The sequence below is a fragment of the Gouania willdenowi genome, chromosome 22, assembly GCF_900634775.1.
Source record: "Gouania willdenowi chromosome 22, fGouWil2.1, whole genome shotgun sequence".
Lineage (NCBI taxonomy): Eukaryota > Metazoa > Chordata > Actinopteri > Blenniiformes > Gobiesocidae > Gouania > Gouania willdenowi.
Window position 1 is genome coordinate 27,796,304 of NC_041065.1, and position 27,456 is coordinate 27,823,759.

A 27,456-nucleotide genomic window follows, 5' to 3' on the forward strand; every position below is an offset into this window, starting at 1 on the left:
ATCCAAACGGACTCGCCTCCACGTATTGTGGGCTACACTTTGAGGGGACCACTATAAAATATAAAAAGGAAAATCTAACAAGCACATTGAGCAAGTGTCATCGCAGGGGGGCTTTTAGGGGGACTTTTGGAGAATCTGTGAGTGAGTGTGAGCATCAAGTGCGCGGCGGTGATGCTCCTGTATTTTGTCTCGGAGGGGGATGCATCATCACTTTAACCCTCGGCTCTTCAGTCTTCAGTCTTAGATAAGTTGAGGGGATGTGTGATGCCATTGCGAGGAATCCTACCACCACCACCACCACCACCACACGATCATCCCCAGGATCTCTGCCTGATCGCTTTTTTTCTCCTTCAACTTCGATGGCTTGAGTGGCCTATTTGCACTCATGCTTGCAGCCGAGGAGGGATGTAAAGGTAGGGGCCAATCCACCGCCCTCACATTGCACGGAGTATAGCGGGCGTGTGATTCAGGTCCTCTGTCTGAGGAGCGCCAAGTGAGAGAACAAGAAACTACTTTCGAGATGTGAATTGAATCGAGATCTGCTGTACTCGCCTTGTCCTATGCTACCGACAACGGGATTTCTGCAGGAAAATGATTGTGGCATAAACTATTTCTGGAGACGCCTGTCACAGATATCGCCGCTGAACTGGATAGGGTGGATGGTTCTCTCACAAACAGTCTTATATGTCTACCACTGCATTCTACCTAGTGTCTTCGAGAACAGCGCAAAAGGAATGCTAGTCCAAGATCTGATGCCATTTACTTTAAGTTTTTGGCCTTTTTTCTTCGCTCACTGCCTTCTCTCACTGTTTTTACTCTCATGCCAGGTAAGCATCACGCACGGCAGGCGCGCGCCACTGGTCCGTTTACGCATGAGAATCTCTCCCACCACTGGATGTCTATCCCAACTAACTTATTTACTCATTAGGCTGTGATTAATATACACCATGCCTTTGTTTACGTGTTTACACCAGATGTTCGGGGCCAGTGCCTCTCCATGGGCTCACCTGCAGAACAAGGTTGTGCACTAGTGCTGGGCAATATGGACCAAAACTCATATCTCGATATTTTCTCTAAAAAAGGCGATATACGATACACATCTTGATCATTTTAATTCAAATAAAGTCCTACCAGAAAGACAATTCTGGTTTAAATTTGCTGATGCAATATGGCAAACAGATACATTTATTAACAAGCAGTTGCACAATGTGTGCCACTTCAGTCTTTTTTTTTTGCCTAAAAGGTGGACAGCATGTATGAGTGAGTTCTGTAGCGTGGCTGTTTAGGGGAAGGTCTGGGTTAGGATGACCTCAGAAATCCATCTAACTGTGTCGTAGCAACTCCTGAAACTAGTATTTTGATACAAAATAAGCTATAAAAGATAGGTATATCAAATTAGGCGATATTGTACTTTTCTATATCACCAAAATAGAAAACTTGATATGTCTTGAATCTCAATATATCACCCAGCCCTAGTGTGCATTGCCATGAATCTGACGATACAATATGATTGACGATATCCCAGTACATCCTGATACTTAACAATACGATACACATCCCGAAATCAATTACAAATTTTATTTTTACAGGTACAAAATGGTATGAAATACAATTAATTACATTTTTTTAAAACTTGCACGAACAAGTCAATGGTAACTAACTGTAATTCAAGTACCGATATCAAAAACGAGTGGTATGTTTATCAAACTGTCATATTATATTTTTCAAAAAAACCTTTTGCTTCTACAACGGATTCTGATTCTGTTAAGTTCTTAATTTATTATTATTATTATTATTATTATTATTATTATTTTAAATTAACCACATATATCTATAAAAGTGCCCAGTATTTTTATGAAAATGAAGTGCAATCAACTTCCACGCTAAAATGCATTGAGGAGTGAGGTAGTTTAACAAGGTCTGATGTGTTTTACTGACACCTAGTGACTGGGCGTTTACGTGCTCCTGCATATGTTAGCGCAATTAAATTGGTTTTTCATTCAAAAGTATGATTTTTTAGAAAAAAATAAATAAATAAATTTTGACATGCTTTGCACAGTGAAATATTGCGATATATTGCCGAATAGATTTTTTTCTTTTCTTACACCCTTATTTCAGCACATGCATGAAAAATCACATACACACAGCACATGAACATGATGAAGTGGCTCAAATGTGATTTGAGGAAAACAACACAGTTATCCCATCAGGATCCCTGTAGCAGGCATATGATAGTGATGAGTATTCTAACCTCTGCCCTGTGCAGCTGCCTACAGATAGTGGTGAGTTGTTACACACACACACACACACACACACACACACACACACACACACACACACACACACACACACACACACACACACACACACACACACACACACACACACACACACACACACACACACAGTGTTGCCAGGGTTCATGTGTAATGTGATCTGCTTGAGTTTCCAAGTCCACCCACACACACACACACACACACACACACACACTCCTCGGGGCAGCCTGCTGCCCACTCTGTTGGTGGGTGGTTTCTTACAGGGAGCCATGGATGTGATACTATTCTGCTATGTCTATGTCCTACACACTCAGCACAGCAGCTCCAGTGACAACAACACTGGAGCCGTGGTATATGAAAAGGATGCTGAGAGGATATTCCACAGAACCTGCCAGCTAAAGAGGCGCTGCTGAGTGTTCAAGCATCTCTATTTGTGCTGCACAGCGTTGTGCTGCTGATGGTACTTCAGAGTAAATGCACCGAAGGACAGATAGGCTCACTCATTTCAATCTCTCTCTCCCTTTTTTCCCCCTCTCCCTCTTCATAAGGGAGAGCTTCAGAGGTCATGCTCACGGACTGTGGCGGAGAAAGTTAGTGAACAGTGCCAGTTGGCATGTCACTGTAGAAGATACCCACCCCTTCCTCCTCCACCTCCTCCTCCACCTCCCCCACGGCTCCTGGACACCACAGGTGAGGCCTTTAAGCAAGCAGTTACTGTAATTAATTTAATTTAATCTTTTTATTTTGGAATTCGGACATAAAATATGAGTCAATGTGTCAGCAAACAGTGTCAACATTAATGTGCAGGAGTTAGCACACTAGCTAAATTTCATCCTGACCTAAGGCAGGTAAACATTATAATAACATACAGTTGAACGATAACATTTAACTTACAGCTAAGCAACATGGCACATACTTAAGTAAGTTTTTTTAAAAGAAGTAAAATAATTTGTTGCATTTCTACACCCAGCTATTACTGAGTAAATTAGTATTTTTTGTTTTAAAATGAGCAGTGGACATTGTGTAACTAGTAAAAATTAAATGACCAGACAACAATCAAATTCATCACATCATAGCCGACCAACCAGATTAAACATAATGCTTGGGGGGCCAAAACAGCATTGAATGCCAATTATTTTCTCAGTTTTATAGTTAATAAATGTAGCTTTTTAAAAACTTATTTTTATTATTAAATACGGAGAACTGTTGTATGAACCAAGATATCATCTGATTAAGCTCAAACACGTTGAAACTGACTTGATCCGTTGTGATTTCCAGTTTTGGTTTCACCATTACATAGATTTTTTAATTTAAAGTTAGGCAGATTTGAAATTGATTATACCATTTTTGTCTACGTTTTAAGTCCAAGTTGGCATGTTTCCTGTAACAATAAAAATCTGTGTAGGATTTGCGACTGAAAAAAACCCAAAAAACAAACCTCAATCCAGCTCAAAGGACCAAAATGTGAGGAGAGACTTTCCTTGGTGTGGGGGACTCAGTATTGTAGGATCTGACTTGTTAGAGAATAAAACACAACAAACGCTTACTGTATTTCAGCTCAAGTATTATGTTGAGGGCTGTGAAATTTACAGGGTACGTATAGAAGAGCACTAAGACCACCCATACCAAAAAGTGCACCACAATATGGCGCTATAATGGGTGCAAACGCATTTTGGCCTGTAACTTTCAAATGTTAAATCACATCTTCATAAAATGTATATCTACGTGTTCACTGCAAACGGCACGTTGGCCTTTGTCCCGACGCTCACCACAAGCTCGTCATCCTTCGTGACGTACTTCCATGGGCTCCGCAAAACCAGGGGGCCGAGTCGCGCGGGAAGGCTTGGCCCCCTTTCATAGCTGCTTGCAGTTTTAGTTTATTTTTTAAAATTGTACATTTGACAAACCTTTTATTTTATTTAGATGCCTTTGTGGAAAAACAAATCCAATTTTTAATTGGACAAGATTTCGTCTCTTCCTTTTTAAGTTTATACACGGGATGGTTACTGTATGCAAGGGAATCGTGGCAAGATTTATTACCAAAAATAAATGTGGGGGGTGAACGTTACTAGTAACTTTGACTTTGGTACTATTTAATTGAGCTACTTTTTACTTGTCCTTGAGTACAATTTCAATCAATTAACAGCACTTCTACTTGAGTATAGATATATCAGTAGTCTTTACACCTCTGCCTTTTAACTCCCAGGTGTGGCACCTGTCTGCCTCTCTAAGTCTGTCTTTGTCACTCTGTCAGCTCCCACCCCACAGTTTGGATCTCGCTCCGAGCCAGATGTCAAGCAGCTGGCAGAAGAAAGTGTTTTGACGTGAAGTGTTTCCATTTATGCAGTGAGGAAAAAAAAAAAAAGTATCAGTGACCCCCTGGGATTACTGTATGACTGATTGGTGCAGTTTTCCACGTGTGGGTCTGTGTGTGTGTGTGTGATGGAGCCAGCAGGATGTTGACAGCTGAACACAGGGATAATTTATGCTGGGGTCTGACCTTGGGGAGTACCCAGCTGCCTGTGAAATCCATGCCCGCTGGGCTGCCAAGCTCAGTGGCTCAGTGGTAGGGTTTCCCCCGGAGGAGCCCTGATTAAAACACGGATGTGTTAATTAAATTAGCTATAATTTTATAGAGATAAGAGGCTAATAAACCAACCCGTTTCAAGTTTGTTTTGATGTTGAGTTGGCAGGAAAAAACAGGGTGTATGTGTGTAAATATGTGCTAATCCGATGCTTGTTGTGGCAGTTTTACTCCTCGTGAATGGTAAATGCTTTGACGGTTTAGAAAATGTATTTCAAACGACTGAATGAAGGAAGATTTGTGTCATCTCAAGCAGCGACATGAGCAGTGAACTGAAATGGGCAGCTGTTGCTGATGATGCAGCCATTTGGTGACTCCGAGGAATCACCCATCCTAATCCCATTCCATTAGGATCCAGGGAAATTGCTAAATGTGGTTCTTTTGTGCAATTTTTGATCATTTTGTATGCTAATTTGTGTATTTTTGCCATTTTGTCTTTTTTCCATCTTCTTTTACTTTTTCTTTTTTTGATCAAGAATGATATGATCACTTCATAAACTGCCCTTTTCTCGATAAAAATGATTGTTGGGGTAATTTCAACTTACTTACTTTACACATAAATCTGTTCAGAGTGTGAAGGTACAATGAATAATTTATTATAAAGCAGTTTTCCCCTCAAACATTCCTCAATTTAATCCACTGAGACACCTTATTATCCCACTGTTCCTTCAGTATCCCAATTTTCATACTGTGGTGGCTGGATTTAGGCATTCAAATGTGGTCTTAAATGCTTTTAATATACAGTAGAAAAAAATCTGGCAAAGTGTCTTAGACCTTATCTGTTTGTTGAAATTCTTACAAATGAAGAAAAATTGGCAGTGCTCACTAAATTTCTGTGTGCTTAAAACGGTCCCCTGCCTTATCACGATGAAGAAGATCCTAACCACAGACTGAACTAAATCTTACAGCCGTTGACAAAACGAAGGATTAAAATTGAAGTTTGGCTGAGAGGAGCTTTTAAATTCATAGTGACTTATGAAGTGGTGTGTTGTACCCGAGGAGCAATGTCTCTTCTTGTTTGTCATTGGAAAATAGTCTACAGCCTCGCCGTCCATCCCATTCACAATAAAATATCACTGCATGCAGGATTATGCTGTTGTATATTCAGTACGGGATGCTTTTTTCTGATGAATTACACTGGAACAAACATGCATTCACAGTTAGATGGACGCATAGATTTTGCACATGACTAAACTGATCTAGATGTGGAGATCAATCGCTGCAAAGCGAGAGGAGCAAAGTTTTGCACTGTAGATGCAAAGTTGCTGATGCAGATGACTTTATACAATATTTCTGGTGAGTGGTCTTACTCTGGAGAACTAGTGTGCAATGAGCAGGATGTTTCCTGCAACAGTAATTGGTGTAGACAAGAGTGCTGGTATAAGGAAGGCTGATGGGACCGTAAATGATTCATGGTGTCGGGTTGGATATCTTTGAACCTAAGACCTACAGAACAGGCGAGGACGCATCCCAGCGAGCTGGGGGGAAAAAATCACCTACATGTCACTTTGGTGACTTGCATAAGAATTGAACTATTCACTGTAATGCAGATTCAGTAGCAGAACTCCAGTTCAGGTTGTGTTTCCAGTGTAACTCCAGTAATTATTATCTTCATTCATATTAGTTCAACAGTATCTTTGGCCTGTTGTTTATTATTAGATCCTCTGTACCCAGCGATGTACGATACGTCACTGTCTGTATTTGAACCTATATGTCTGTGTGTGTTTGTGCGTGGATGATGTGGTGTGTGGTTTTTAAATATGTAAAGCACTTTGAGTTGCATTTTGTATGAAAAGCATTTTGTATGATGCCCATACAATAGTTCAATTATTTTTGCTTTTCTAGCCTTCCCTATTGAGAATTGGCTTCATATTTGAAGTAAATCTCTGGGGGGTTTTAGATGGACTACATACTTCTGTATTTAAAACTCTACTTATTGTCTCTCAGTATCGTATATTTCATTTGTAACTGCTAAGGGTTCTACATAAATCTGGAAAAAAAAATTGCCATGTAAGCCATGTAAAAGCTTTGAAAAACTTTATTTGTTATGTGTATGTGAATTTCGGAGAAAAGATGGCTGGTGGTTAACCGGTTAATCAACTGAGTATCCAATGTTAATTTTTCCTCTTCTGCTTCTCTTTCCTTCTGTATCTTGTCTATATCTTCCTTTCTCAGCGGTAGAGCCCATGGTGCCATTGTTGAGGCCCTGGTGGATGGAGATGGACATTATAGTGCTTGGGACAGTAGGGTGTGCCTCAGTTGTGTTCCTCCTCTCAGCCATCATTATCTGCTACAAGGCTATCAAGAGGTCAGTGGTTACTCTCTTTTTTAATCTGTTCTCGTATTTACTAAGATGAACACCTCTGCGTGTACGAAGGGCCAGAGGGAAAAAACAAATCCATCTTGCGTAGTTTACTTGTCATAGCTTTCCATTCGATTGTGTGACGGTGTATTAGGGCCATATTAAAATAAAATAAAAACTCTGGGCACTACAAGATTAAGAGAATAAAGTCGTATCTTAATAGAATCGTAATTTCAGAATAAAGTCATAATATTCCTTGATTAAAGTTGGAATATTTCGAGATTAAAGTCACAATATTTCAAGAATAAAGTTATAATTTTATGAGAATAAAAATGAAGTGCGTTATGGAGATTATGAAGCATTTAGTCAGATTATACTTCTCTTTAGGTTTCACACACGACGAAATACTGAACCGTTTTCCTCATCATTACCTCACTGTTATCAGTTTAAGGACTTTAAAGCCAATTTGCAGACGTTTGCGTTTGTTCCGACAAAAGAACCCGACTGATTTGGAGCAAATAGCCTCTTTTGTGTAGGAGGAACTGGCTGGAAGTGGTCGACTTCAGGGCTATTGGTGTTATGTTGCGTTTACTTCAACAGGGTATTCTGAGCGCTCATACCATTACGAGTTTTTTAAGATATGACTCAAAATATTATGACTTTATTCTTGAAATATTATGACTTTATTCTTGAAATATTATGACTTTATTCTTGAAATATTATGACTTTAATCTAATAAAATTCTGACTTTATTGTCAAAACATTACGACTTTAATTTCAGATTTCTTTTCATTTTAGGGTGGCCCTAATACGCCGTAGTAAGAAAAGATGACCCTGAAATCACCCTTCTGGGACAGGCTGAGGTCAGGATTAGATCAAATGCTGCAGATGTCACTAATACACACCAAAATGAGCCGTGTAAACAAATTTTAAACTTTTTTTTCTTCTTTTTTTAAGTGTTCAATGACATCAGTATCCTGTGGTGGTTTTAATGTCCATAAGAGTCTCAGGCTCTGTCCTGGTTGGCAGCCAGATTTGTGAATGTGGAAGCAGGAGGGAAGTGCAGGAATCCCGAGAATCCTGTTGAGACGCTGTTGCAGCCTTTTTTCCCCCATTCGGCTTATTAGAAAAAGAGCTGTGTGAGGTTTTTTAGCCTGCAGCACAACCAGACCCAATTCTCTTTGTGACATTCAGGCTGCGTGGTGCCACACATGCACTCTGACATCCACGTAACTGTTGGCAGACATTTAACAAACACACACTCATGTCTGCACAGTGCAGAGCGTGCCAAGTAAGCCTGTGTGCAGCCGTCCGTAAGCATATAGCATCTTTACATTCACACATACATCATTCTGGCATATTTACACACTGTATGAAATATACCGTAGATGTTAAGTCATGTGGAAACAGCCATGTGTGTTAAATGAGGCGGCTCCTGCATCTTTTATTTATGTGTATTTACATAGATTTAGTATCATACTTTACTGTATTTATGTAGCTATATTAAGCCTGCATGCCAGATATGGCTTTCCTCGGCAGAATTCTATTTCTCTTTTCTTTTAACAACAAATAGGCAAAGTCAGGCAGTGGAAGTAATGGGTGGTTGGCTCAGGAATTCATTATGGCAATTCTCCAGCCCCCTGTGTAGCCAAGGGGCAGGTTTTTTTTAATTTATTTTTTTATATTTTTAAATGCAGCAGTGGTAAGAAAGTGTTGTTGCAATACAGGCTCCAGCCCTAAACCCAAGTCATTATTTATGAATTAATTTGCGCAGTCATTCAGTCACAGGCCACATCTTTTATACATGGGTGCAGGTCGTGTCCTGAAGCTCGGTGGGTTCTACACTATAGAGGTGAAGCACTCATGTTACTGTAATTGAGTTGCTTTTATGGGCAGTTGTACTTTTTTGAGTACATTTCTAAGTCACTAATTTTACTTGTACTTAAGTACAATTTAAAAGGAATGAAGTAATTCATTACATTTCTACACCCAACTGTTACTAATTAAATTATTATTTTTTGTGATAATTTTTCTATTTCCGTTTAATGGTCACATTGAACATAATCCTATGTTCTTAGTCGAGCTATTTCTGATCAAAGCCACTTTCTATGGTTCAGTTTGTGGTTTCTACCTATTATGTTGTTACCCACATCAAATCAAATCAAATCAAACTTTATATTATAGCACTTTTCATGCACAAGGCAACATAATGTGCTTCACAGCAAAAAAACAAGTAATCTCAACGATCACTTACAAATTAAAAAAACAATATACAAATTCAGAATAAAAGTTCAACATGTACATAAAAATTATCCACATAAAGTAGATCACACAACATGCACACAAACAAACACACATTGAAAGCAGGCATCAACATCTAACTATAAAATGTTACAAAAAGTAGAATTTTCAATTTGCAAACTTTTTATTTTATACAAATGCCTTTGTGGAAAATAAATTAAGTTCCAATCATGGTAAACTTGGTCTCTTCATGAGATGTTTACTGTATGCAAGAGAACCGTGGCAAGATTTTTTGCCAACAATAAGCATGGGGGGGGGGGGGGGGGGGGGGGGTGAGAGTAACTAGTAACTTTTACTTTGAGTACTATTTTTGAGCTACTTTTTACTTGTACTTGAGTATTTTATGTATGACTTACTTTTACTTGTATTTGAGCACAATTTCAGTCAATTAGCAGTACTTCTACTTGAGTAGAATATATCACTATTCTTTACACCCCTGTTAGACTATACAGACTTTTTGCCACACCAAGCTGCCCCTTCCCTTTATTCAGATTGAAAAGCAAACAACATGCAGGTCCAAACTGGCCTCATTATACATTTATTACTCACGCCAGGAGGAGAGTAGTTCTAGGAAAAATCTGATCCCTTTACTGTTTGTCACGGATCCTCTAATCATCCTCCGCTTCTGAGAAGGAGGGAGAGGAAACCGCCCAATGGAGCAGACAGGTGAAATGTTGCCTACTAAAGCACACAGAGACAGTAATGAAGGATTTTTAGTCAATAACCTTGTGAGCAGGCATCTGTCAATAAGAAAAAAAACAGTCGGTTATATATAGCCCTTCTAGCCCCACAACGCTCCGGGCTTTCCCAATGAAAATCAGCTGGCCGAGGGCCAAAGCCTGAGCACCACAGACTGTGGAGCTCTGCAGGTCCCAGCCCTCCTGTCCTTTTCGTTATTTCTTATAATCATTGTCTGCCACTCATCTGTCAGAAGCAAAAGCGAGCTAAAAGGAAAACAAATACACTTCTATTTAGAGTCCACGGTGCCAGGAAGGCTGGTGTGTGCAAGCGAAGAGACGAGGATTCAGACACATGCTGCGTTTCAGTGTTGCTGTGCCATCCAAAGCAGAAAGACATAATGCTGCAGTCCAGGCTGTCAGCCATACAACAAGGCAAAACAAATAAAACTTGGACCAACTGACTAATGGAGCTCGGTAGCTCAAAAACGTTCATCGTGTCTTCTTACTACTATAGACGTTTTTTGGATCTTTTTTCAGACATTAATTGTAAGAGTAGGTGTTGCTCTTTTTTCCCTTTTTTTGCTTGACACGTCACGCTGTCAGTGAGACGCTTCTGAGGACATCGCCAAAACTGTCAAGCAAAAAAGGTAAAGAGCAGCATCTACTCTTACACTTAATGTCTGAAAAAAGAACCAAAAATGTCTATAGTAGGAAGAAGACATGATGAACATTTTTGAGCTATTGCGAGGAAGATATGGAGACGCCGACTAGAAAAACTGGAACAGGCACAAGCACACTTCCACAACCACTTAGTTTTAAACCACCGATACAAGGATGAGGATTGAATACCACCAACCCAATCCGATCCAAAAATGCGGAAAAGATAATAACCTGAACCAAAAAGGACTTACTCAAAGAAAGGATAAGAGGAACAGTAAACAAAATCGACAGACTAAGCACGCAAATTATATATGAGTCAAAAAATACAGGACCAAGGCAACAAGGCTGAAATACGCAACACTGTAGCAGGCACACTGAAGACAGCAAAACTCCCAAAAAGCAACATCACAAAAGAAGAAAGAGCAGCCAACAGTTCTCTAAAGAAGTACAAAACCATCACATCTTACCAGCAGACAAAAACAAAACAACAGTGGTCACGGACACCGAAAATAGAAACCATGTTAGCCGACACACCACTGCAAGCGAAACATACACACTATGGACTGGGACGAGGCGAGGATCATAAGGGTAGAAGAAAATAAACACAAACTTTTGATCAAGGAGGCCATAGAAATCAGGAAGCATGCGAAGAAGGCCATGAACAGAGACGAGGGGGAGGGCTACATGCTCTCACACACCTGGGACACCCTACTACAGAAAAAGTAGTCGGTGGGGGGCGGTCAAGTCTGTTGGGTTCGCCGCGACATGCCGGTTTGGTGTGGGCGTGGCTGGCCCGGTGGATCTGACAGCTCTGCTGGGCGTGCTGCACGTACCGGCTGTCAAAACCTGCCGGCTGACACGTCACGCGCTGTCAGTGAGACGCTTCTGAGGACGGCGAGAGACATCGCCGAAACTGTCAAGCAAAAAAGGTAAAGAGCAACATCTACTCTTACACTTAATGTCTGAAAAAAGAACCAAAAAACGTCTATAATGGAGCTCGATGCTGTTCTTAAGCTCTTACCGCTCTGGGAATCTTATACAAAGACAGATAATACATCCCAGCTGGGCCGATCCAATGGGTAAACCAGAATATTCACAAAAAATACTTGTATAAAAAATAAAAGAGAGAAATGTGCATCACTTACTTCAAAAACAAACTTTATTGGTGTAATGTTGGCATTTTAATCTATTATTGGTAACACTTAACTTGAAGTTTTATACAGAAGGCTGACATTACGCTGTCATTAAGTGTTGTATGCTAAATTATGACACCTTTCGCTAAATTATGACACCATTCGCTAAATTATGACACCTTTGGAGCTATGTTGGCATTTTTTGGGTTAGGGTAAAGAAGGGTTTGGGTAATGAACTACACTTAATGACAACCTTCATCACACCTTATTCATGCTAATGACAGGTGTCATGTCATAATAATGACAGCATAATACCAGCCTTTATGTATAAAACTTCAAATAAAGTGTTATCATATTATACCGCTGATTAAAATAAACCTGACAGCTACGTACAGTGTGTATTTTGATAAATGTTCTTTGAACCATTAAGGGTTACACTAATTTCCAGATGGCTAGAGTAATTGTAAACAGCTCGACACATGTCCCAATTTCTCAGCCATCCATTGCCCAAACTTCAAAAAGGAGTATGTGCTGTGATTGAACAGCTTTGACATCAAATATTCATGGAAACTGTGAAGTGTTGTGTTGCCACCTGCCATGTGTCAACAGCGTGGCATCTATTATTGAAGGCCTGGGCAGAGGTCGGTGCGAGGCCCCGGCGTGCTGCCCTGCGCGGTGGCCCAGAGCGATGGGGCCGGTGCGAGCGCAAGGTGAAATCCTTGGAGAAATAAACACAGTAAAGCACCTTCAAACAAGCTGTGCATGAACAATGTCACACAGCACTTCACCATCTCATAGATATAAGACCACAGAGACGGCTGAGATGGCTGACAGAAGTTTTATTTTGCCAAACCAACACATTAGCAGATCATATTTAGTAATTTTCCTTCACTTTCTTTTACTCTGGTTATGGAGAGCAATCTGGCTTTTGTACTTTTTAACTTTCCTCATGTATTTACCATCTTTTCTGTGTGGAGTTTGCATGTTCTCCCCTTGGTTGCGTGGGTTTTATTCGGCTTCCTCTTACAATCCAATAACTTGAACTTTAAGTTAATTGATTTTCTAAATTGCCCGTAGGAGTGAATGTGAGTGTGAGTTGTTGTCTGTGTGTGTGTGTGTGTGTGTGTGTGTGTGTTGTCCTGCGATAGACTAGTGCCCTGTCCAGGGTGTACCCCCACTTAGCGCCCAATGAAAACTGGACATAGGCACCAGCAGACCCCCTTGACCCTGAAAACAGGAGCAAATTAATAGATGGATATATTTACCATTTTATATTTACTTTCTATAATATATTTATTAATATATTTGCAGCTGCAGACAATGACTAACATTTATTATATTGCAGATAAAGACACAGTGTAGGCCCCAGATCAAAAAATCAAAGATATTTCATCTGAAAAACTTGAGGATTTACTCAAAAACAAATGTTGAAGGTCGTAATTGCCGCTCGCAAGATTGTTTTTGAATCCACCAGAAATACAGACAGATGGTCATGTGACTTAAACTTTGGAAAAGCTTCACTCATTTGCATTGTGGGATGTGGAATACCATAGAGTAACGAAAAGACGACAGAAGCAGAAAAGTTTCTTTAAACCAGATAAGGAAGACAGTGATTTTCTTCGTGCCTTTTTCTTCTGTTTCTTGTGTTGTGTTTAGGTCATTCCGAGAAACAATGCATTTCTGTCGTATTCGGGTGTTTCCATGAATTTCATTTTGTTGAAAGGTATATATCACCAGAAATGTCACTTTTTCAGTGTTTTTACGCACACTCTGGCATCAGTAGTGGATGAAAAAAGTTTCGGATGAAATGCAGGTGAAATACAGTTTTTAAAATGTTAGTTATTGTCCCCAGCAGCTTTAAATGTAATTCTGCAGATTTTCACTGGTGATTATAGTATTTGGTCAGACTCTGCAATTTGGATAAACTGCATTAAGAATCACTATGAAGCCGTCAAGTGCAATTTCTTCTAAAAATTTCACATCATGAGTGAAGTTTTAAGAGTTCATTTTGGTTTGATAGTAAATTATTAAAAAGCATCTCACAGTGGTTTGTTACTGATATGTTTTCTTGGATGAGTCATGGACAAACCTGAGCCTGCAGCTTTATTTATTCAGTTAATTGTATGGAGATTTTTACACAACGATAGCAGAACAATTAGAGGAAGAAAACATTTCTTGTCAATTTAAAAAAAGCTTAAGTATTTAGGTTTATCAGGTTTATCTCCTAATGACAAGATTACGCAAGTTGTACACACACACACACACACACACAGTCTTTACTTGGGTCAGTAACAAAATAAGAACAGACTAAATCTGGTGCCAGTGGGCTTCTTTAAGTCTTATCATCATTTACCCTAAATGGCTTTTAGAGTCACAGATACTGAGTTATTGTTTTCCCATTTCCCCCATGAAGTATATATCTATTATGTCTGTTATCTTGTCTTTGCAGTGTCCACTAATGGATCCTTGTTTGAATTTTTCCTTTGTGTGTGTCATCGCAAAGCTGAAAACCAGATTGCCCCCTCGGGGCCAATAAAGACAGAATGAGGAATGGACTGATTGTAATCCCCAAACTGCAACATTACTGCATCGGTTTAAAGACGCAGAGATTGAACAGACTTTCTCGATGTAGAGTTCCCAGTTCGTCTGTAACCATTGGCTTTCCTCAGAGAAAACGTTGACGTATCCAGGGGTGTACTGGGACTAAAATGCATCCCTGGCCTTTTCTGTCCAGACCAGTCCACTACATTATCAGAGGACACAACATAGAAGCCGTTATTAAGTCAGTAATGCTCAACATGTGGCTTTTTATGTCTTAACTTCAATTATTATTCCACTAGAAAACCTTAAAAGGTGGAGACTTTTTAACCCATTTTTCCTAATTTTTTTTCAGCCAGTTTGCAACTTCCTTTGTCCCGTTTTTGCCCCTTTTCAAAAGGTTCTGACACTTTTCAGATTTTAGCTTCCTTTTGCCAATAAATACCACTTTTTCACTATTTTTTTTGTCCATTTTTGCTATTTCATTTTGACACTTTTATCAAATTTTTGTCCTTTCTTGAATTTTTTTGACCACTTTTCATCCAAATAAGCTAACCTTTGGCCCAATAAATATCACTTATTTCCTTTTTTCCCTACATTTTGCCTTTTTTTGTTCCCCATTTTTGCCCTTTTTTTTACTATTGTTTGCCTCATTTTGCCCATTTAAGCTGTCCTTACCACCTGGTTCATCTTTATTTGCCAATTTTTTGGCCATTTTTAACTGCTTTTGGCCCATTTTAGTCGCTATTCCTTCTTTTCTTGCCACGTTTTTAGACCAAAATCCTGTTACCACGTCTGCCTTCACTTGCTTGTCAAAAAAATGCAAAAAACAAAACGTAGCGGACCGGACCGGCCCACCAAGACAAAGCCTGATATGCCAGATGGCCAGTCCACCCCTGGGTGTATCCCAAATTCCTTCAGCAGAGGGTTTTTCATGCATGTTTTGGACAGTTCCTTCTTCCAGGCCTTTTTTTTGTGTTTGTTCCATTGGGAGACAGAATCTTATGCTTGTGTTTCCCAACTGTGACGCCATACGATACGAGACGCCTAAGCTGACTGACAGACTCCCCAAGGAAGTCTTCGTCATTGTCTCACTTTCTTGTTTATAGCTTTTGTCTGGAGACATTAGGTTGGCTCTTATGACCTCTAATGAGCTCATAATGCCATTAAGTACACAGAGTACCATTACCACCTAAAAGCCTGTCGTTTTTTTTTATTTTCTATTACGTGTTGGCGATGATGATAATGGCTGGTGTGGTCATTGTGGCAGTAAAAATATCAACTTGTAATGACTTTGAGACCATAAAGGTTCAAGCAAATTGTTAAGAGTTCATTGGCAGTTTAAAACAATGGCATCTAATCAATATCAGATCATAAAAGTGTGATTAAAGTGCGCAAGTTAAATTTAAAGAGAGGCTTTCTACGTGTGCCTTTTTAATTCTGCTAAGATAAGGAATCCACTTCCATTCGCCCTAGCACATAAAGGGTAACATCAGCATGTTAACGTGCTGACAATGACATTGTTAATGTGCTGATGCAAAGTACAACATCTACAGTGTTCATCAGCTAAGGCCTGCGTGTAAGCAGCACAGCATTTGCTAATTAGCACTAAATGGGAAAGTCATTTGTTCTGCTGCTACTGAAGTGCTGCATGAACTAAAAAAGAAGCTGCTGCAGGGATGAATTTATATTGGAAGGTACTTTTGTTGCCAAGATTATTTTAAAAATGGACTTAATTGTAGTAGTAAAACAAAAGAGAATAAAGTGTTGAGGGTTATCCAAGACCAAGCGCCAAATCTCCTCTTTGCCAGGTATTGGCAGTTATGTGGATCGGTGATCCTGATCATGGTACCATGATCATTTACACTTTAAAGGCTTGGAAGAAATTTCTATCCCCATCAATAATGAAACAGTAGGTCGAAAAGAAAGGACACCCCCATTTTTAAAAAAAATCGAGATGAAATATGTATTCCCGATCCGATCAGGATGAAACTTGGTGGAGAAATTAAGGAACCAACCCAACATAATTGAGTCAAATTTTGTAAAGGTCGGTAAATTTAAAAACTGACACACAAGTGTTTGAACTTTCACCAATGATGAGAGATAAAACTGATCCAGATTGATCCGGATTCCTTCCAAAACGTAACAGAATCTTCAAAGTCATAACGTCTATTGTTGGTTATAATTTTGTCAAGTTAAGTACTTTCAAATCCTTCTAACAGACAAACAAACAAGTGAATAAAGGCTGGTGTAATAATTTTATCCATCATCAGTACAGTTACAAGTACAGTATTTGGAGCAACCATGTCCAGATGTCCTCTTCTATAACAGTGACTTCTTTCAGTTCATCTCAAAGAATTCAGACTCATTCCCAGACCAGCAGAAAGCTAAAATCTCACCAGTCCAACAAGGTCGTTCTGACCAGAATCTTGAGCCATTTTAACAGTCTACTCTTAGAGGAGGAGGAGCTCTACATTGAGCTCTTCCTAGACCACTGAACTTACCCTGTATGCTGCAAAGGAACACTTAGTTCATCTACCTGTATCTGGTATCTTGTTCAAGGATTCAAGGATTCAAAGTTCTTTATTGTCAAATATGCCCCATGTTAAACATACAGCACAGATGAAATTGCAATCCCCCCCAACCCCCAGTGCAAACCTGCAGTGCATAAAAAGAGCACTTAAAACACACAACAAACACACAAAAAAAAAAACAACTAGCAATACTATACAACAAATAACTTAACTAAAGACATACGGACAACAAATAACAAATAACGAACAACAATGAGGTAGAATGTGGATAAATTACTATGAGGTAGAATATAAATAAATTACAGTATTAATAATATAAACAGAGTGCAGATGAAGTTAAAAAGTGAGGTAGTGTGCAAATAGCATAACAATACAATGACGGCTGTGCAGAGTTTAGGGTGCGTGAATTAGTGGAGCACGCAGGGGGTGGAGGTGGAGGGGGGTGATGCCAGGTCCTGTAGGGGCAGACTCTGGCAGGATGAAGGGGGGGGTGGAGGGCAGAGGGGGCAGAGGGGTGAAGGAGGGTAGACAACTGAGGGCAGAGGGTGGAAGGAGGCGGAGGGGGGAACTGTTCTTGAGCCTGCTCGTTCGAGCACGGAGACTCTGCAGTCTCCTCCCAGATGGCAGCAGGCTGAAGAGGCTGTAGGACGGGTGGGTGGGGTCACCTGCAATCCTGGTGGCTTTGCGGGTGAGACGTGAATTGTAAATGTCCAGAAGGGGGGGAAGAGAGACACCAATGATCTTCTCAGCTATTCTCACGATGCGCTGCAGAGACTTACGGCAGGACACGGTGCAAGCGCCGTACCACACGGTGATGCAGCTGGACATGATGCTCTCAATGGTGCCACTGTAGAATGTGTGCATGATGGAGGATGGGGCTCTTGCTCTCCTCAGTTTGCGGAGGAAGTAGAGGCGCTGATTAGCTTTTTTGGCCAGTGATGCAGAGTTGAGGCACCAGGACAGGTCTTCGGAGATGTGCACACCCAGGAACTTGGTGCTGCTCACCCTCTCCACTGCAGCACCGTCGATGGTCAGAGGAGCATGCTGGGTGTGCGTTCTCCTGAAGTCCACAACAATCTCCTTCGTCTTCTCAACGTTCAGATGGAGATTATTGTCCTTGCACCACGAGGCCAGCCTGCTCACCTCACTCCTGTAGATTGACTCATCGTTGTTGTTGATGAGACCCACCACAGTCGTGTCTTTCCATCATGAGCGACCGTGGCTCACTTGGGCAAGACACTGAATCTTAAGTTGCTCCCAAAGTTTGATTAGCACCTTGCATGGCAGGTCAGTCCTATTGGTGTGTGAATTGGTGAATGAGGTGATATTTGGAAGCATTTGGGACTACTACAGTGGTTTTAAATCACTATATAAATCAAATATATTTACCATGACCAGAGTTCAAGTCCAAACGTGGCGCAAGAACCGAAGACTGCTTTGAAAATGGAGAACTTCACCTGTTGTCACTCCCATTACTAAACGCAAACGCCTATCTCCAAAATGGTATTTCCGATTGCTATTCCTTCCAACCAACCCCAGCACAGTTCTGTCCACACAAAATAATTGCTCTGGTAACCCCTAATCCCTGAGCATGTCCCATATTAACGTCATCATATTGCTTTAGGTACATATGGCATATATTGATTTGTTTGACAGAACACTGACATTCCCACAAGGTAAAGAATGAGGATCAGTTGTTCTATATGTTCAGTGAGGTTTAACTCTCAGTCAGATTCTCCACCAATGGAGATAAACGACATATGTCGATGGCCACAGCTAGGCAGTCTAGGCTTCCAAATTGCTTCTTTATCTCCACCAAATCCAAATCATCCAAATCTTTATTACACATTAACATACTTTATTGTAGGTGTGGTGTCCTTTCATAGAATTCCATTTCTCACCAGCTAAGTCAAGAGGCTCTGTAGTCTTTCTTCATCTTGACGACCACACAGCTTCTCGTGGTAGAGCTAGTGGTAACCTCAGGCTAAAACTGCTCCTGGCTTTCTCCACAAAGTAGGTTTTCGACAGAGACTATTTAAGCTCTATAGTCCTAACGCACTCTGACACATTATCCAGCTCCTAGTTTATATCTCACCACCCGATTGTGGGCAGTTGACAGCTTAGTATGACACTTAGAAAAGTGTCGAGTGATAAGTAAGCAGTCCATCAAGGAAGTCCCTCTTCACGGTTCAGGCATTACTCCTAGCGTAGGTGTTACTGGCTATAGGCGGATTGTGTGAAAATAAGCACATTATCTCTAATATGCTTGAAATTAAATGTAGTACATAAGAACAAAATAAGCGGTGACTGTTTTTGAGGCGTAATTAGGTCAAAATCATTGGTATCCAAAGTTGCTCAGTGTGGATAAAGTGTATGCAAAGTCATTAAGTCAGCTAAAAGATATTACGGAAATAACTGATAAGTACACATAAATCAGCAGTTTGTGGACCATTTAATGCCGGGGTGTTGAACTCATTTCAGTTCAGGGGCCAAATATAACGTAGTTTGATCTTAAGCTGGACACAGATTTTAGGCAGGAAAATAAGCTATTTCAACGTTAATGTACCCATGTTTTCACTTCCACGTATAAATGATACATAAAGTACTTTGAACAGTTTGAGATGTAAAATGACTGAAGTCATGTAATAAAAGCATGGGAACATTGCAATCCTCCAAATATTGTAGAGTTTCACTGAATTAGTGTATTTAGAAGGGGTGAGATATTTACAATTTAAATATCTGGTAATTTACACAATAATGTATGTTTTTTTTTGTCTTTTTTTGCTTTCTCCTGCTGGCCAAATTGGATGGTCTAAGTAGTGTTTCTCGAATGGGGGTATGTGTACCTCTAGGGGTATGCGATGGCACTACAGGGGGTACTTGAGACAGAGAGAGAGGAAAATTAGCAAATTTGGAGTTTATTTTTAGGTTTATTTTAAGTTAAAAATGATAATCACACTGACTATTACCAGCAACTCACAAAACGACAACAAAAACACGCGAAATAAGAGAAAAATATACTGAATAATAAAAAGAAAAGACAACAACAAAATAAACAAAATAAACACACACTAAGAGAGAAAAATACTTACCATTAGCAGGAGCACACAAAACGACAACAAACACACACTAAATGAGAGATAAATACACAAGATCACTTCACGATACACAGAAATAACATAGAAACCTACAACACGACATCAAAAACACACACAGTGAGATAGAATAATTTAAATAACACCAACAACATACAAAAATTACAACAAAAACACACAAAATAAGAGAGAAATACTGTATACTGAATAATTGAAAAAAACAGACAAACAGCAACAAAATGACACCACAAACACACATGATGATAGAAATGATCTTGATTAGAACATCAAAGATCAGTCTTGGTCCCTCATCAGGCGGGAGATGAATGATAAAAAGTATAGAAATAAATCTATTCAGGAGGCACTAAATACTGTTTCTTTCCACTTATTTACAAAATCAGATTCTTTAAAATGTGTGTTATCGTTCACTCATTCCATCATTATGCTCTGTTGTTGTTTTTCACAGAATTCTGAGCAAAATGTAGATGATGTACTTGGATTCAGAAATAAGAGAAAGGGGATACTTCAGCCAAAAAGGTTTGAGAACCACTTATCTAAAGGGCCGGATTTGGCCCCCTTGCCTTGAGTTTAACCTACTGTATGTGATTTAATGGTATAGGAATCTCTCCATTAGGATATTCAAACTGAGGGCCTGCATAGGGCTCCCACAAAGATATAAATGGCTTTGCCTCCTATTAACTCTTCCCCAGAACACCCAGCGATGGCCAACGTGAGTCCTGTAGCTATTAGCTAACGTTTGTTCATGAAATTTACAGTTTTGTTTCATACACTTTTACTTCAACTTTTATACATAAGGCTGACATTATCTGTCATTAGCATGAATAAGGTGTCAAGAAGGCTGTCATTAAGTATTGTACGCTAAATTATGACACCTTTGGAGCTATGTTGGCATTTTTTTGTTTAAGTGTAGGGATCTCGTGAGGTTAGGTGGGGTTAGGGTTAGGATAGGGAACTGGGAGTGAGGGGAGTAAAGCCTGGCTCTGGCTAGGTGAAGATAAAATGATAAAAACGATAGAAATAAATTATTTCAGGGGCCAGTAAATCAGTGTTTTTCAACCTCGGGGTCGGGACCCCATGTGAGGTCGCCTGGCGTTTAAATGGAGTTTCCTGAAATTTCTGAAAAATTAAAATAGATTTTAGAAATGTTTTAATTATTCTTAGAAAACTATATTTCTAAAATTTCACTTTGCGAAATATAAATCCAGTTAAACTAAAATGCAGTAAAAGCAAAATTATATCTGAAACATGATCAAAAACGAATTCTAGAAAAAAAATAGTCTTTAACACTTTATTTGATGGGGTATACATAAGGCTGACATTATGTCTTTAAGTGTTGTTCACTAAATTATGACACCTTTGGAGCTATGTTGACATTTTTTGGGTTAGGTGGAGGGATCTAGAGGGATTAGGTAGGGTTAGGGGTTAGGGTTAGGTAGGGCTAGGATAAAGGTTAGGTTTAGGGGTTAGGGTAACGACCGACACTTAATGACACCTTATTTATGCTAATCGGTGAATTCTTCTTTCTGGACTTACTTAGATTTCTATCCACATCTTAGAAAAATATACAGATCAAAGAAGGGGTTAAAAAGGTAAAGAAAAACTGTGTGCATGCATCTCTGTTGTGTGTGTGAGTGTGTGTGTCTTCATCTAAGAAAACTGATCGGAGTCAAGCAGTGAGGGATCTCAGGGGAGCACTGATGAGCGCAGGAGGTTGAGGGATGACGGGCGATCTTGCAGCTGAAGTGACAGCTGGAAAGAGCCGAGGCAGGAAGAGTTTTCAAATCTGACAGCGACAAGACAGTTGTTAAACAGGTGTGGAATAATCTGATTGGTTGGAGTTAGCACAGCCGACCGGAAAAAGACAGCTGACAAATTGGGAAGACGGTATAAGACATAGAATGAAAATTGAGGGAGCGCATCCATGAAGATGCTCTCATTGATTTATCGAATTGACATATTAAAGTTCGCGTCAGACATAAATTGTTTGCGAGCCAGAAAAAAATAACACATCAGATGAGCTTGCACATTTTTATCGACACTTATATCATGCGTAACGATCCGGCAACAACAAGATGTGTAAACAGGGTTGGGTTTATGTGAGGACTGAAATGCATTAAAAGCAAAAAACAAGATTGGCATGCAAACACACAAAGTCCAAAACAGGGTCAGAAACAAAAAAAAAAAACCTAAAAAACAATAAAGGCAAAAAGCCATGGACTGAAAGGTTAAATCACTTGGAAAACAGAGAACAGAAGAAGGGCTGCAGTGACAAAGATGACAGGAAAACAAAGCTCATATCATGGACAAAATCACAATTTTGCTTCACAAAGTGAAATGCCAGCAAGCAAAAGCTGAAAAACAGGGAATAAATAAAGGATTCATCAAATAATATTAAGGAAATAATAAATTTAGACTAAAGTATGTTAAGGCCCTAATACATGAAGGTTTAAACTAGGTCGTACTTTACAAGGCAACAACATCATGACTTAGTTATTGTTGAAACAAGAACAGATACCTAAAAAAATGTTTTATCCTTCATTTCATTCATTGTTTATTTTATACACAGGAAGGAAAAGCAAATATTGGTAGAATACCTTCAAAGATGCAGAAAAATGCAGGTTTTTCAGTATTTTCCAACTAAACACTTCCCACACTTCATCGTGTTTTATACAAAATTGAACAGAAGCACAAATACACATCTTAGTACTGAACTTTAGAACAATGCATCTTCATGTTCACTAACATTTATTTATTTATTCAAACAAACAGAAAATCTGCAACAAATAAATCATTAAGAGAGAAAGTAATTATCACACTATGGAACAATCTAAATGATGACATTAAATTATTAAGATTACTTAATATGTTCATAAAGAATGTAAAATGTGTGAAACAGCGGTGTAACTGTATTGTGGTTTCAAATGAGCGTTGCAGTTTGCCTTTGTTTAATGTAATTGTTTTTTGTGGAGGGGGCAGATGTTAAAAGTTGTGCTACTTTCTGCTCCTTTTCATTCATCTTTTCTTCTTTTTTTTCAATATGGATGGAGCAGAATGAAATTAGTTGTAATGTTGTCTTGAATGAAATAAATAAACAAACAATGATAAGGGGAACAAACTTCTATATTGTTTAATTCAAAGCCCAATTCTTTATGTTCCACCACTAGGTCACTATGAGAGTAATGTAAATGTGTATGCTCAGCTCTCAACAGAGTAATAATCACAATTCACACTGGTTTATTTTATAGCACCTTGAATTATATTGTATATTTGAAAAGTGCTCTATGAATGAAATTTGATTGATTGATATTATTGGCTGTTATGATGGAATACATCATGCCACACATGCTCATTTGGCCCTGTAAGGACTTTGTGTCTGCACGCTGCCTGGTGCCTGGAAAGAGAAATAATATTTGTGCCATCCATCAAAGTCGGACTGACCAGCTCTGGCTTTTAGAGGAGTGGAGATGCTGAACTAAGATGTCGCTCAAGGGTCCTTCCTCCGTTTGCCAGTGAAGGCACTGTACAGTGTTGAGTGGGACAATGACTGTACTAACTGTATTCAGATCTGTCTCTGACTTACATAAGCTCGAGCAGGGAAGAGCAGCTGAGCTGATGGTGGGGGGTGGGGGGGGTCGCTGAAGAAAGCCACAGTACACTGGACAAACATAATACTCACAAAGGCATCAAGGAGTGCATGAAAAGGGCTGCATTGAATGATACTGCTCTTCATAGGCCGGCAGCAGCCAGGGGATCAAGGGTTGCAGCTTTATTCTGCATTAGGAATTACTAATAAGAAAAGGATGGTGCTTTCTAAAGCAGTGCTGGACAGAATATTTCGCATGAATTGATGTTATTCTCAAGTTGTTTTGACAGCCACACATGCTCATTACTTAGGGGAGGGGGGGGGGAGATGGTATCTTCCAGTCCAAGCAGGTAATTGCCTTATCCCCTGCGTTGCGATGTATCTTTTCCTCCTGTCTCCTTGTAAAATTGACCTTTGAACATTGAGCTTATTATAAAGGATAGCTGAGAGCAGCAAATGCAGCCAGATCAGCAGGAGAAATTAAATCAGCTTGAAGGTTAACAGAAACCCACGGTTTAAAGGCGTGGCCCTTTGGCATAGGGTGAATGAAACGTTAAAATCTCTCTCGGTTTACGTTTTAGGACATCCTCAGGTCTCTGAGTGAGGTAATAGAGGAAATCTATCGATCCCCCTGATCCAATACCTGGACATGAACCGTTCCACTAACCTCAACTGCTACCGTCTCCACTCCCTGGGTAAATTCAAGGTTTCATTGAAAAGTTGCTTCACTGGACACCGTCGAACATGTGGGCATTTTTTTAGCAGCGCAGCACATTGTTTAAATTAAAAAATTGCTTGCGTGGGCGTGGTTTGTAGGGGGTGTGGTTTCCATCGTCGCTCATGTGGGTGTTTTTTAACGACTCAGCGCATTGAAAAATTGCTTGCATGGGTGTGGTTTGTAGGGGGTGTGGTTTCCATCGTCGCTCATGTGGGCGTTTTTTAACGACTCAGCGCATTGAAAAATTGCTTGCGTGGGCGTGGTTTGTAGGGGGCGTTGCTTGTATTGTACCCGTGGCTGCAGTTGGGTATTATTGCTTTTATCTGGCTAAACAGACTCATGTCTCAGCAAAACCTCAAATGAAACGGCCTCAGGCTTCAAAATAAAAGTCATCGGACTCAACGGCCTCAGTCCATAAATCACGGGTATTTTATTTTGAAGGAACTGAAAGCACACATGAAGAAGTAAGTTGAATAGCTATTCTTTCCTTTTATTTTTTAAAAGTTAAGATGTATCAACCTATTGTTTGATTAATAATAAATACATAGGTCAATTAAACATTGATTTATCTTAACCTTTAAAAATGAATAGAAAATAACAGCTTTAAACTTACTCTCGTATTTGAAGCAGCACATACTGATGACATCATGTGTCTTTCTGGTTTCTTCAAAATACAACGTAAAACAAAATGAGGTCGTTGAGTCTGACTACTTTTATTTTGAAGCCTGAGGCCGTTTCATCTGACGGCTTTTGGTTTGACAATTGGGTAAAACTTTACTTGAAGTTTTATACATAAGGCTGACATTATGCTGTCATTATTGTGACATGGCACCTGTCATTAACATGAATAAGTGTAATGAAGGCTGTCATTAAGTGTCGTTCGTTACCCTAACACAAAAGTCACTAACCCGGTGCCTGTGGGCACCAGGTAGCGTGCAGGCACCATGTGAGGTGCCCTCAGGAGCTCTAGTCATCAATATGTCCCATTTGATTAACTTTCCAGGATTCAAACTAACAAAGATGTATGCATATGAGAGATGTAAACAGTAATTAGTAAAGTTAACAATCTTCAAACATTTAATTGCACAGAAACATTGTGACAAATGTTTTTAAGTGTTGCAAATCTAGTCTATGGTCAGTAGTATGTTATATATAATGTGATATATATGATATAAATGCAGGTTAATTTTCAATAAAATGTAATCAAAATGAAATAATTTTAGGAATTGGGAGAAATAAAGTGTTTTATGTTGAAACCTCAACATTTCCTACCATTTTATGTTACTACTAGCCTTTCTTATCATCTTACCATCTAGTTAAAGTGAAACTATGAGAATGTATTCATTAAGAAGTGCTTTTCTAATTTGTAGCCTTTTGGACTATACAGTACCTATGAAGTAGCTCACAGTTTCAGAAAGGTTGGTGACCCCTGCCTTAACACCGAACCCTAACCCTTCGTTACCCTAACCCTACCTAACTCCACTAGATCCCTTCACCTAACCCAAAAAATGCCAACATAGCTTCAAAGGTGTCATAATTTTGTGAAAGGTGTCATAATTCAGCCAACGACACTTAATGACAGCCTTCATGACACCTTATTCATGTTAATGACAGATAATGACAGCGTAAAGTCAGCCTTATGTATAAAACTTCAAGTAAAGTGTTACAGACCATTGAGTCCATTAGGTCTGATAAATGACGGAAGTTTTTCTGATACCCGATACCTCACTCTGAGACCTGAGTATATCCTAAAATGTACACACCGTATATACTCTCATCTAAGACTTCCTCCTCACTTTCTGTAAATATCCATCTACAGGAAACCTCTACGTAAGGAGGAGAACGGGACGAGCCGAGGGGAGTACGCCATGAGCATCCGTAACAAGAAGGCCATGGGAACCAACAACACTGTGGTATAGACTGTGACCTGGTGGAGCACGCAGGCCCCAACAACGCCATCATCTCACACTAAATAACCCTGAATAGAAGAATCCCAGAGGTTAAGGTAAAAACCTTCCCTCTCTGCTTCACATCTCGCCCCAGACTGGAGACGCCTGCACTCGACTCCAGAGGGAGTAACAAAGTTGGAAAAGGAACCCAGAACAGATCCTCAAACTCCTCCCCCGTGGTGTTGAAAGCGTCACAGCAGGCTGAACATTGTGCTCTGTAGTAACAGCGAGTGTTGCTGACAGGCTGGTTGGCTGATGGCTGGAAAGGGACAAACTGCCAGTCTTCAGCAGATCCAGACCTCAAACACTGTTGACATCTGCAATGGAGCTACAGACAATATGGCAGCCCAGCAGTCTCTGGCCCCATCACACATACACAGATACAAACACACACACACACATACAGATACAAACACACACACACAAACATGCATGCCGATTTTACAGAGAATGCAGCATTTTTATATTCGAGCCCTCACACTGTCCAACTTTTGTTCTCCATTTAATCTGAGATGCGTCGGGAGATGTGTGCTGTTGTGCAGTTACTGGCAGACTGGGATGTGGATTCATCTGACTATGCAATTTAAAGAAACCTTTATTTAAAAAAAAAAAAAAAAAAAAACGCATCAACATTGGACGTTCTGGTTATTTTTACCATGCCAAAAAGCCACTAAAGACTCAATGTAATGTACATACATACATACATTTATACATATTCATTAATTTATCTATTTGTTTTATTTAATTATTTACTTATTAATTTATTTTTCTACTGAAGACAAACTGTCTTGAAAGGGACTCACAAATCTCAAACATCTTGACGAATACACTTTATTTCTTTATAGCTTTCTTTTCTAAGTAAATAATTTAATTAAAGAAAAAAAAACGAATCATTTGCGATGCTGCGATGCTTGAAGCCTGCTGTCGGTTTGTTGAGATGCTGATGCAGAAAATGTGCTTCTGCAGCAAAAACTTTTGACATCCGTTGTTTATTTTTTTCTTTCTCTCTCTGTTCAAACTCGCTCTGTTTCCCCCTAAGACTTCAGCTGTAAAGTCAGGGACCATCACCGTCATCATGTGGT

General features: G+C 39.6%; 1 protein-coding gene across 1 annotated transcript; it reads left to right on the plus strand.

The window, feature by feature from the left end:
• Positions 1-27,024, plus strand: prima1 (proline rich membrane anchor 1). Its single transcript, XM_028437166.1, has 4 exons — positions 1-827; positions 2,825-2,966; positions 7,036-7,168; positions 26,245-27,024. The coding sequence occupies exons 1-4, from the start codon at positions 561-563 to the stop codon at positions 26,342-26,344; spliced, it is 642 nt and encodes a 213-aa protein (XP_028292967.1). The 5' UTR covers positions 1-560; the 3' UTR covers positions 26,345-27,024.
• The last annotated feature ends 432 nt before the right edge of the window (positions 27,025-27,456 follow it).